Below are 13,734 nucleotides of genomic sequence, written 5' to 3' on the forward strand. Positions count from 1 at the left end.
TATATATCGCTTAATAATTTTCCTGCGGGAAATCTCAGAGATTAGATTAGCAGATAAGAAGCTACACTTTACAAGTTTTACAAAACAAAAAAGAAATCGAGAACCATCTATCGTAATCATCATAACATATTGGTCTCGTGACTATGATAATTAACCTAACCGAGAAATTCTCGCATTGCGGAGTGTATCGGTAACACGTGACTGCGTAGCATGACTTTGAAGAATCGACACATGCGATGACTTGTTTTTCTCGTCAATTCTGTTGGATAGATATTTCACAATATACATACATGATGAGATCTTACAATAGATCGCACGATAATAAAATAGGAGCTCAATTTTTATTCTATTTTATTTTAAAATTTTAAGTTCCTAAAAAACCATAGGAAATACAGAATTCCGGTCGACTCGTAATCAGCCATTTTTTTTCCTTCACGAAATAACTGTTTCTCGCTAGAGGAAAAAAAAAAGCAGAAAACGGTTGCAGAGAACATTCTCTGCAACATTTGCAGAGAAAAACCAATAATTATGAATATGCGTATAAGTTAAATATAACGAGTTTCTTCAAATTAATGATGTATGATCGATTAAACTTTCACATATGTATGTATATATATAGCGATAAAGATGAAATATAGCCTCAGAAAAATGCACGTATTTATTCGCAGATTATATATTATGTATACAGTCGAGATATCGTGTATTGCAATATCGAAATCAATGAATATCGCCAGTATTAAAAAACAAAATTGCGCCATGGATGATTGAAAAGAATAACAAATTGAATCCTGGCATGATATAAATATATATTATTATTAAATATATTATATATATATATATATATATATATATATATATATATATTACATATATATTATTATATATATTATTTACATTATATATCATATCCTGCATAACGCGACATCACATATATGTATATTTATATTGTATATGCGTATACAATATTCGGAAACATTATCGGCATTTGTAAGACCTCGATTTCTCATATCATTCTAGTATAATGAAAATTGTACAGTGGAGTGTTAAGAGAAAAAATTTTCATTCGCAAATCATTGAAAATATTCCATCACACTTGATGCATTTCAAAATATATTTTTTCATATAAAAAAAAATGCCCAATGAGGAGAAAATATTTTTTAAACGTATTTTTAATATTTATTGTTCATTAATTGTACGTTTTGTACAATTGATTGTAAAAGTAATATTTACTTAATGTTTATTAATTATTTATTTTACATGGAATATTCGTTTTAAATAGTAAATATTAATATAAACATTTTTTTAATGATTAAAAGAAAGACTTAATCCATTATTGTAATATGTTTATAAAAATGTTTTTCAAAAATTCTTAAAAACATCTTCAAAAATATTGTTTGCTCATTGGGCGAGATTTCCGGCTTGACCGCGCGTGAAAATCTTTGGGGGAGACGATCGCCGATCACCTCTCGGTTCGTACAGCCCTGCGACATTACCACCACACGACACCGCGGTGCGGCCACGTAGAACGGTATAGCGCGACGTGAATCGTAAATTCTGTGGTTCACGTACGACATACGACACGACTTTACGTGGGATTATCGTGGCGAGCGAGTCATACATACGGTCTTCGGAGTCAGCTCGAGTCGTGCGTCGTGCGGCGCCTCTATTCGGCATCATTAATCATTTTAGTCTGCGACTCTTCGCCGATCGGCAGTCGCTGTCGCTATCGCTGTCGTTTCCGTATCATATCGAGACGCGTCGTCAGCGAACGTATTCGCGTAGCACGCGTACGCGTTTACGTATACGTATATAGTTATAGCGAGAAGTCGGGGACACCGTCATTCGATCGGCGCGCGACCTCTCGTTCGCGTTAACCTCTCGTCTTCCTCGGCGGCCTCTTCTCGCTCGCTTTCGTCAAGATGGCCGAGAAGAGCGGCACGCCGGCTGCTGCGACCACTCAGGAACAGCTGCCGCCGCAGCAGTTTCTGTCGAGCTTCATCAGCGAGATCGTCAAGAGCCCGATAAATCTCGCCCTGGTGGGCGTGATCGCCATCCTCGTCTACAAGATCGTCAAGAGCCGCACGAAGACCGAGGAGCCCGTGCAGGAGGTGAAGAAGTTGCCCAAGCTGCGACGCGACTTCACGATCGAGGAACTGACCAAGTACGACGGCAAAGGCCCGGACGGCCGGATACTGGTCGCTGTCAACGGCAGCGTGTACGACGTCACCAGAGGCTCCAAGTTTTACGGCCCTGGTAAGCTTCGAGGCCACACGTCGACGATCAATTCTTTCTTTTTTCTTTTTTTTTTTTGCGGTCGCCGTTGAGCTTTCATGCTAGTGGAGATCAAGCTCGAGTTTTTCGAGCGTATACAAATCAATTTGAGAGATTCTCCGTCTCTCTTCAGCGCGCTTTATTCCAGTCATTTTTTATTAGCTTGCGATGCGAAGGAACGCCCGCGATGATATCATCATCGTATCGTGCGTGCGCAAAAATAAAATCGCGAAAACGCACGATTGTTATGACCAATTATGCCTTTCTGCGTTTTGCGACACCAAGTCGGTAACGATGATAGCGGTTTATCACATTCCTCCTGATATATGCAAGGAAAGAAAGTCTTGCCTAAATATATATAAAAAGGGAATATGTCGGAGAAACTGCGAAATCGTTTTCACTGAATCTTGATAAGCTGATTGAATGAAATGATAAAGCTATTAATAGATACAAGAGAATCATGTAATCGCGTATATAAAATAATTTTTAGATTACCTTGTATGTGCTTGAGATGAGAAAGAAATTTTTATATATGTAAATTTCCAATTTTTTTTTGCCTTTTTTATATATTATTGATAATTTCTGATGAAAATAACCAGAAGCCGATTGTGTGCTCTTTATTCATGTAAATTTGCAACAATTTTTTAAGGGATTTGTGCGCCATTACTTTTTTCACATAGGTGGACCATATGAAGCATTTGGTGGTCGAGATGCTAGCAGGGCACTAGCAAGATTTGCAGTAGATGCAGCGACAGATAAATATGATGATTTAAGCGACTTGAATACTACAGAAATGAATTCTATCAAGGAATGGGAAGAACAATTTAAAGGTGAGTGACTTGGCACATACTTATAGAATTGCTTTGTAATTTATACAAATTTATACTATTTATACAAATTTATATAAAAAAATGGACAGAAAAGTAGATTCAACATTAACATTAACATTGAATATATTAATGCAGTATGTTTTTATTATTATTTAAATGTTATCGATAAGATATGAGAGAAAAATTTCTAAAGTTATAAATCTAACATTCTTTATACTTCATCTTTATTTCAAGTAAATTCTATTTAAGTCAATGTACAATTGCTTTGAATCTCATGAATAATGAATGAGAGTATGGTTCAAGGATTTTTTATTACATATCTACATTTTAGCTTATGAAGGTAATGCAAGAGTTTAAGTACTAAGTCATGGTCAAATAATATATGCATGTATATATTTATATTCTTTTTATGTTTTTTCATTTTTTTTTTTTTGTTAAAGAGAGGTATGATTACGTCGGAAAATTATTAAAGCCTGGCGAAGCACCCACAAATTATTCGGACGAAGAAGATGAGGGTAGCCAACAAGAGACTGAAACAAAATCGGAGAGCTTTGAAACGGAAACAAAAACGGATCATAGTGAGATTGCGGGAAAATCAAAGAGCGATTGACCACATTGTACATTGGAGGCAGAACTTTTTCGAAAGCACATTACGCACACACTGTTGTTACAGAAATTTTTGAAATTATCGCTCATGAATATATTTCTGGACGTTCAACCGAATATTTTATTACTTCATAACGATAATCGAATAAAAAGGCGAAATACTGGCTTTTAATGGAGTTGGAAGTACATAAACATTTTGAAAAAAGCTGGTGGTTACATGCAAAGACTTTATTTGAACATCTAACTTCTGATCAGAATGGATGTTCTCTCGTGTCTTTTAATGTTTTTATATATGTACAAAAAATTTTCTACAGATTGCTAAGCTAAATCAATGGCAAGTAACAAAATAGTATATATTCCATTGTAAATGTTTTTCATTGAATTAGTTGTATCCTATTGTGCGATGTGTGTGCAGTAACAATACACATTGTATATCCATATGAGAATAGCAGTACGATAAAGTTTCTGATATGCATTTGGAGTTTTAGCTTTAAGTTTATCTATGGAATATCTTTATGCCGTGTTTAGGCAACTCCATGATTTAAAAAAGTTACAGCACTGAATCATCATACATTCAAAACATACATTTTAAAGCCACTCGCTTGTGAATAAATTTCCGATTACCACTTATTAATTGGATAAAGCATTAATATTTAGTTATATATTTATGTTATATTTTTAATATAATTGAGCCTCTCAAATTTATAATTATTGCATGCTAAAAAGTCTAGCCTCACAATATAGAAAGCTTTTTCTCATTTATGTCAAATGAAGAGAGTAATTTCAAATTGTATATTTTTTATGCAAAACTTTTAATTGCTAAAACAGTACTAAAAACCGGGTGTATAAAATGCATATTAAATAATAATTTTTTTAGCGATATATAATTTTGTTATAGCTACAAGAAAGTACAGTATACTGTATTTGCATACTTCCGTGTAATGTTATCTCTCAATAGAGAGACACAAATACTACAGAGTATCAACTTATTAACACTATTTGATGATTTGTTCACTACAATAAAATAAAAGCATGGTTTTGGTAGATAGAATTATATACCTAAATAAGTTTATGTGAATAAAAATAAATTAGAGCTATGTTACACATATATATTTCCATATACATATAAAGAGTTTGCATGCATTTCCTGCATAATTAAATAAAAAAACTCAATATATAATGTATAAACATCGAATTGTATTTTATGTCTTGTTGGCATTTAAAAAATTAGAAAATTATTTATTGTATACTACACATTCTGTTAATTACATGAACATGGTGTATATAACTTATCATGGTTAGATATAGTATCAATTATGGCAAATAAAGTTTTATTATTGTTTATACCAATTGAATAACAAGAGTGCATACAATTACATACAGTTTGATTACGATGTACATAAATTATAAAACACTTTTTTAAATTCATTATTGTAGAAAAAATTCTCTTGTATGAAAAATATTAATTTTCTATGTTATAGAGATGAACACATACAAAATGACAAAAAACAAAATTTTTAGACATTTCTTCTCGGATACAGGAGAAAGAGAGAGAGAACGGGGGCATGTTTGATTTACAGATACGAGCCGGTTGGGCATTTATCTCACCTCGTGCTAATGGTCTTTTTGGAATTGTTTGGAATGCGCAACGCGCGCCGATCCGAGCAAGAATCGACCTTGCTTCTTCAACTCGATGCAACGAGTGCACTGCGTCAAGATTACGCGCCCCCCACGTCATCGTTTCATGTTATTAAATAAACATCTCTTCTCGAATCCCCCTTGTGCGGCGATGCAAAGGATCGATGTTCGATCGACAGACGGAGACGAAGCGTTCTATTAATTAAAGCGTTGGCTAGGACGAGACATATATAAATTATTCCGAAAAGATATATTTTTAAAACTGTCGTTTCATCTTACAGAAAAATATTTTGAAATACACAAATCTGCTGATCTTCTAAGAGATAAGATAAAAGCTTTTATAATTCATTTCCCTTGAAATAAGATTTTTTATTTTGTCCCTCCAGTATCCGGATTTTTACGTATTTAAAATATCAAGAAAGAGAAAAATATATATAATATATGATGATTTTTTTTTTTCATGCCAGAATATGAATATGTTATCTGAATGTTTTAATTTGCGAACAAGTATATATTTTCAATCTTTAATTTAAATATATATTTATTCTGCGCACACATGCATGGATTTTAATTAAAATATAATCTTATTCAAATTTAATTTCTTATACTGGATTGTGGAATACACAGAATTTATAATAATTTTCAACAATTTAAATATTTGAGATATTTCGGTTTTTAAATCATTTTTACTTATAAATCGGAGAATTCGTGGATTCGCGAGCATTTTACAATATATAATAAAGATATATAAATATAATAACGATATATAAATTACCGATATATAATAAAGATTCTATAATAAAGTTTCTCATTCTGTTTATTTCGTGAATCGATGATGAATTGAAAAAGAATGTATCGGTAATAAATGATTACGAAAATTTTATTCTTATCGCGTTACTAGCGATATCAATAGCACGGAGCTGCAAGAAAAGAGTGATTTCTCCACTCCGTTCCTTCTCATATGATATGATGATCGAACACAAACATGAATTTATTTGCATATCATTTATGTTATTTATATACATATATCATTTTTTTTACATTCAGCTATTTCCTTCCTCCTATAATCAAAATTTAAGGATTATATAATCGTGTGCTATTTTGGAAAAGTAACAATTGTAGAAAAGTCAAACTCTAAACATTTTTCATACATTTTTCTTTTATTTAAAAAAATATCCTTTTTTGTAAAGGCTCAGGAAAAGATGATGAATGAATAAAATAAAATAAAATATAATTCCAATTAAATTCAAGTTTGTTTCATTTAAATATGAGTTATAAATTAATTTATAACCAGCAGAATATTAAATGAAATTTTTTTTATCAAAACCCTTTGGTAAAACTCTACAACTTCGTGTCGTATTTGCTTCCTTCAATCTATTGTTTGTTAAACATTATATGCTTTTATTGTCGATTTTTAAAGATCAAACAAACTTTCGTGATTCTCATCTGATTTTCGATCGGAATTTTTCTTCTTCACAGAAACAGGGTGATAATTTATGCTACCGATGTAATATACCGATGATCGCCGATTATTTTCTAAAATCATCAATGAACGGCTATTTTGATTTTAAAATGCATGGATAATTATCTCCTCTCCTTTACAAATTTCGAAATCTGTGGCCAAGAGCATAATATTAATTTTTAACATTTCAAAAAACATCTTTGAAAAAAATTTTACTTAATGGATCCAATCTGAAAATGCTGAAAAAAAAAGTTTTAGAAGGGCCATTGAGTGAATTGTTCCTTGAAGAGGACATTTTGGAAAACGTAATCATAAAATGCTGTCAGACATGAATGTGTGCGATAACGCGACACTCTATATCTATCTTAATTAATTTTTTTTTAATGTCGAGCGATGAGAGGAGAAAAGGGAGGAAGACATCAACTTAAATATACATACAAATACGCGAGTGTATCGTGGTAAACTGAACGAGAAATGGGTCGATGCACTTCGCGCGATACTAGACATAAATCGTAGACTGTGAAGCGACCGAGCGTGGAGTAACGATCGATTACACTTTTCCTGAATTCATGCGGCGTGAAGAGGCAAGCGGGAGAAAGACAGTAAAAGAGAGAGAGAAGAGAGAGAGAGAACGCTTCGAAACTCGAAACTGCGTAGAAAAAGTTGTAAGTTGTAAGATATCGAAAGGGAAATAAAGTCCCCTAGGCCTAGACTCTAGGAATCTTTCTTACTTGGGAGATAACAGCTCTGGGACAATTATAATAGCCTGCGAGAGGAGCTTGTGGTCACGGTCTTCGTTTTTTTCTTCCAGTGAGAGAGGTGCGCAAGATAATACTCCAGGAAAATCGGAGCAATAGTGGCAGAGAAAATTCCAAGGAGATTACTTCGAGGACGACAGCAAGTAAGGAAAAGAGCTACGCCGTCCGGAGGACAAAGATCCCGAGTTGGAGCAGCCACGGAACATATTTCGAGCTGCATAGCGGCCATGCGGAGATACTTAACAAGCTACAATAGCGGAGCTATTATATGCATAGCAAGCACGTCATATTGAAGCCATTTTGGAGCACGGTCACGCTTAATAAAGGAGGCCATATATCGAATCTTATAATGAGCCCGCCGAAAGAAAGTCTTTAAATAAACTACCATTGTTCTGTTGAAAAAAGACAAATATTTATTAATAATCTATCCCCAGCTTATCCAACGTGATACAATTGCTACTATAAAATCTCATAAAGTCGTCAACAGCGACCGCCATTTTATATTACGTTAGCCGAGACGTTGCAGGCGGTCAGGAGAGTGGAATTGCAGCACAACAAGCGCAACTACCCGCGCCGAGTTCTGCTCAACCTCAGTCGAAATCGATGGGAGAACAATTAGGTCCACAACAAAGTGCTCAAATGTCTGTATCAACTCAAGCGGGTAAGTTTATATTTTCTCATTGTTATTATAAATATTATTTCTAATAATATCGCTAAATAAACTTACTTAATAATCTTATCTTTACCAAGATATCTGTCTGATATGTTTAGCGACTGCAAAATCGACACCCGATCCTAAAAAATGTAGATTGATTCAACAACAATTGGTACTACTTTTACATGCGCATAAATGTCAACGTCGCGAAAGTCTAGCGAATGGTGAGATGAGACAGTGTACCTTACCGGATTGTAAGATGATGAAAAACGTCTTGAATCATATGACGAGTTGTCAAGCTGGGAAAAATTGCACTGTGCCACATTGTAGTATGTCCAGGCAGATTATCAATCATTGGAAGCATTGCAATCGAAGTGATTGTCCAGTTTGTTTACCGATAAAACAAGCGAATAAAAACAGGTCTAATTCTGCGCAAGGTAATTTAGAATTTTTTTTTTTTTTTTAATGAAGATGACATTTCTTGCGCGATAATTCTCTACTTATCTGTATTACATATTTTTTTTATTAGCTCCTGCAATTCAACCAAATAATCAGCAAAATCCGAGTCCATCCGAGATGAGAAGGGCTTATGATGCTTTAGGAATTCAATGCCCGACAACAACACCGGGACTTCTACCCAGCTAAGGTGTTGGTAGAGGTGTTAGAATGCCAACGCCCGGAATGGCGGGTCCACCAGGTACATTGGGCAATGTTAGATTAGCAACACAACCTCAAACACAGAGTAAGTTGAACCATATTCTATTTAGAAAGTTTATCAATTGCTTACATTTTTTTAAGTGTAAAATATTCTATTAAATTTATATGTATATGAAGATATATATATTATTTTTTTTAGATTTTCTTTAAAAACATAAAATATGTATGATTTGTATAGATGTGAAAAGAAACGTGCCATGGGCGTCCATGTGTGTTTCAGCTGCGCCGGGACAGTCTGTAGTCGGTGCTGGGCAACAAGTGGTCGCTCCGAATGTATCTCTTCCTTTAAATTCCGATCCTAGTACGGTCGGGGTAGCCGGCAACCAGACAGTACCGACCACTGGACCCACGTCCGCTGCAGCGGCGGCCGCTGCCAATATATAGCAGTCCGTCAACATGCAAACATTATTCGGATTAAACGAGTCTGGACAACCCGGCGTAATAAGCGGGGAGAATAGATTAGCTAATTTGCAGCTTCCAGGTGGTCTTCAGTCAGGTCAAGTCACAGCGACACCAGTGCAAGGAACAAAGGAATGGCATATGTCTGTCACTCCAGATCTCAGGAATCATCTCGTTCATAAACTGTTAGTAAGAGATGTACACAAGAAACTGTTAGTAAGAGATATACCCAAGAAATTGTTAGTAAGATTTAATATACAATACATATGTTTGTTTGAAATTTTTCTCCTAGTAACTAATAACATAATCGTTTGTTTAATTTCTCAGGGTCCAAGCAATATTTCCAACTCCTGATCCTCAAGCTATGCTCGACAAAAGAACGCACAATTTGGTTGCATACGCGAGAAAAGTTGAAGGCGATATGTATGAAATGGCCAATTCCCGGTCAGAGTATTACCATTTGCTGGCCGAAAAAATCTACAAAATTCAGAAAGAACTTGGTAAGTGACATGCCCAATGACTTTGAAATTTTTAAAAATCTTTTAATTAATTATTGAACACTATTTTCAAGTTTTTTATTATTCTTAAAATCATATTACTTTTTTTTTTGTTAAATATTCTTTAAAATATTTATGTTCTGAATACGAGTTTGAATTTAGCGATTTAAAGACAAACGCGGATAGTATTGCGTCAGTTTCACAGAAAATAATTTTTCTATAAAACTGATTGCTGCGATTATTGATGTACGTTTTGTCACTTCTTGAATAAATAGACTTTTTTTTTCTTCTTTTTAAATTCAAAACTTATATTATAAGAGCGATTTCTCGAATCAAATAGGCAGGGAACGAAAGAAGTGGGAGGAATAGCAACAGCAATAGCAATAATTGTAAACGCAACAATAGCAACAGCAATCGCAACCAGCGGGTACATCTGCTCCTGGACTAAGGCCATGCGCACCTCCAAATATGAGAACCGTTATACCAGAGACATCGAAACCTGTTGGAATGGTACCTCCTACTTTACGAAGTCACTTATGAACTCACCCAGTGTGAGTCAGTTGGGAACGATACCTGCAGTGGCCATCCAGCAGCACAATAGAATGCAATTTCCTCAACAACAGCAGACCCAACAGCAACAGCAACAAGTTCAGCAACAATACCAACAACAAGTACAAGCTCAGTAGCAGATACAGCAGTAGCAGCAAGAGAGCCTAGTCGATCCTCCTGGTTCATGTCCAAACAGACAATCTATATCTAATGCTAATATGGTGCCGAATCCTAGTCCATTTGGACAGCCTCAAATGTCTCAAGCTAACCTCACAATTACCACTGCACCTAATAATGCAATGACTAGTCAATTTCCGACGTCTAGCGGCTTTCGGTTTACCCAACAGGTAAACCCCCTATTCAACATCAGCATCAGTTCCTAGATCTAATGAAAGTCAGAGCTCTAGCGCAAATCCAGGTTCAGGTAGCGTAACAGCAGAATCAGCAGCAACAGTCACAACCAATAAGCATCTCGAATCAGGTTGGCACTTCTGTATTATAAAGAGGGACACATACAAAATGACAAAAACAAAATTTTTAGACATTTCTTCTTGGATACATAAAAAAGGGGGCATGTTTGATTTATAGATATGTATCGGTTGAGCGTTTATCTTGTCTCATGCTAATGATCTTTTCGGAATGCGCGATGCGCGCCGATCCGAGCGACAGCTTCGACCTTGCTTCTTAAACTCGATGCAACGAGTGCATCACGTCAAGATGACACGGTCTTCACGTCAAGATGACACGGTCTTCACGTCAAGATGACACGGTCTTCACGTCAAGATGACACGGTCTTCACGTCATCGTTGCATGTTATTAAATAATCATCTCTTCTCAAATCCCCCTTGTGCGACGATGCAAAGGCTCGATGCTCGATCAACAGACGAAGACGAAGTTCTATTAATTAAAGCATTCTATTAACTAAAGCGGTGTCTAGGACGAGACATACATAAATTATTCCGAAAAGTTATATTTTTAAAACTGTCATTTCATCTTACAGAAAAATATTTTGAAATACACAAATCTATTGATTTTCTAAGAGATAAGATAAAAGCTTTTATAATTTATTTCCCTCAAAATAAGGTTTTTGATTTTGTCCTTCCAGTATCTAGATTTATGTATGAAATATCAAGAGAGATAAAAATATATATAATAGTATATTTTTTTCATGGTAAAATATAAATATGTTATCTGAATGTTTTAATTTGCGAACAAGTATATATTTTCAATCTTTAATGATTAATTTAAATATATATTTATTCCGCGCACGCAAGCATGGATTTTAATTGAAATATATAATCCTATTCAAATTTAATTTCTTATACTGGATGCACTGTGAAATACACAGAGAATGTATAATAATTTAAATATTCAAAATATTTCGATTTTTAAATCATTTTTACTTATAAATCGGAGAATTCGTTGATTCGCGAGCATTTTACAACTGATATAATAAAGATTTTATAAAGTATTTCATTCTGTTTATTTCGTGAATCGATGACGAATTGAAAAAGAATGTATCGGTAATAAATGATTACGAAAGCTTTATTCTTCTTATCGCGTTACTAGCGATATCAACAGCACGAAGCTGCGAGAAAAGAGTGGCCGTTCTTCTTCGTATGATGATCGGACACAAGCATAGATACGATTTATTTCAATCATGTATATATTCACATATCATTTTTTTACATTTAGCTATTTCCTTCCTCCTATAATCAAAATTTAAGGATTATATAAATCGTGTGCTATTGTGGAAAAGTCAGACTCTAAACATTTTTCATACATTTTTCTTTTATTTAAAAAAAAAATATCCTGTTTTTGTAAAGGCTGGGGAGAAGATGATGAATGAATAAAATAAAATAAAATATGATTCCAATTGAATTCAAAAATTAATTTATAACCAGCAGATTATTAATTTTTTTATCAAAACTTTTTGGTAAAACTCTAAAACTTTGTGTCGTATTTGCTTTTTTCAATCTATTGTCAAACATTATATGCTTGCATTTTATTGTCGATTTTTAATGATCAAAAGAGCTTTCGTGATTTATCTGATATTCGATCGCAATTTTTCTTCTTCGTAGAAACAGAGTGATAATTTACGCTACCGATGTGATATATCGCATGACCGTCGATCATTTTTTCTAATGTATCATCGATGAGTCGACTATTTTAATTTTGAAAACATGCATGGATTATAGATTATCTCTTCTTCTTTGCCATAAATTTCGAAATCTGTAGCCAAAAGCATATTAATTTTTAAGGTTACGTTTCAAAAAACTTCTCCGATAAAAATTTTGCTCAATGGATCCGACACGAATTCAATCGAAAATGCTGATAAAAAAAAGTTTTGGAAGGGCCATTGAGTAAATTGTTTCTCAGAGAGGACATTTTGGAAAACGTAAAATGATGCCAGACAGGAATGTGTGCGATAGCGCGCGACACCCTGTATAATATCTTAATTAATTTTCTTTCGTTAATGTCAAGCGATGAGGGAAGAAAAAGGAGGAAGACATCAGCTTAAATATACATACAAATACGCGAGTGTATCGCGGTAAACCGAAAAAAGATGGGTCGATGCACCTCGCGCGGTCATGCACGCGACACTAGACATAAATCGTAGACTGCGAAGCGACCGAGCGTGCTTTAGCGAATGACCGTATACGCGCGGGATAACGATCGATTACACTTTTCCTGAATTCATGCGGCGTGAAGAGGCAAGCGGGAGAAAGACAGTAAAAGAGAGAGAGAGAACGCTTCGAAACTGCGTGATCGGCGGCTCGCCCGAAGTGTTTCGAACGAAGACAACGAAGGAGTTACGTAATCGATGAATAATAACAATAATAATAATAATAATAATAATGGCTCGCATAAATTATTTCCCTTTCGCTGCGCAAGTCTCATTCTTTGCGGAGTCATACATTGAATAGATTTATCCCATCGAGATTATTCTCGATCGAAAATCACGTGACGAGGATAGTTCGTCGATCTCGTCTCATGTTCAACGAGATCTTTTTTTTCTTACGAAGAGCGAGCAAAGTCGGATGATCGCGGAACCGCGAATCTCCGCGCAGTCTTATCCTCTACAAAGTATATTACAGGTATATACAAAGAGCCCCGCTGTCACGCACAGCCGAGGAGCGGGTGGCTGCTGCCACGCCGTCATCCGATTCCCGTCCCATTTCCGAAGACCCCTCCGCGCTACCCGCGAGCGTTCACCCGTTTCTTTTCCGCTCTCTTCGTCGCGGCCGTCGTGAGCTGACGAGGATAGAGCGAGAGACGGAGACGCCGACAATTGACGCGCGATGCGTGCGTCGGGTCGCGTGCCGTTCGCACCTCCGTCCCGCGCGCGCGG

The 13,734-nt window shown here is 35.3% G+C and overlaps 1 protein-coding gene and 1 pseudogene across 1 annotated transcript; both read left to right on the forward strand.

The window, feature by feature from the left end:
* Positions 1 to 1,428: 1,428 nt before the first annotated feature.
* LOC126852450 (membrane-associated progesterone receptor component 1-like) lies at positions 1,429 to 4,804 on the forward strand. Its single transcript, XM_050597292.1, has 3 exons — positions 1,429 to 2,253; positions 2,952 to 3,101; positions 3,542 to 4,804. Exons 1-3 carry the CDS (start codon positions 1,920 to 1,922, stop codon positions 3,709 to 3,711), a joined length of 654 nt encoding a protein of 217 aa, XP_050453249.1. The 5' UTR covers positions 1,429 to 1,919; the 3' UTR covers positions 3,712 to 4,804.
* Positions 4,805 to 8,030: 3,226 nt separating this feature from the next.
* On the forward strand, positions 8,031 to 13,255 carry LOC126850574 (histone lysine acetyltransferase CREBBP-like; annotated as a pseudogene).
* Positions 13,256 to 13,734: the final 479 nt, after the last annotated feature.

Source organism: Cataglyphis hispanica, chromosome 1 (genome assembly GCF_021464435.1).
Source record: "Cataglyphis hispanica isolate Lineage 1 chromosome 1, ULB_Chis1_1.0, whole genome shotgun sequence".
In the NCBI taxonomy this organism is placed as follows: Eukaryota; Metazoa; Arthropoda; class Insecta; order Hymenoptera; family Formicidae; genus Cataglyphis; species Cataglyphis hispanica.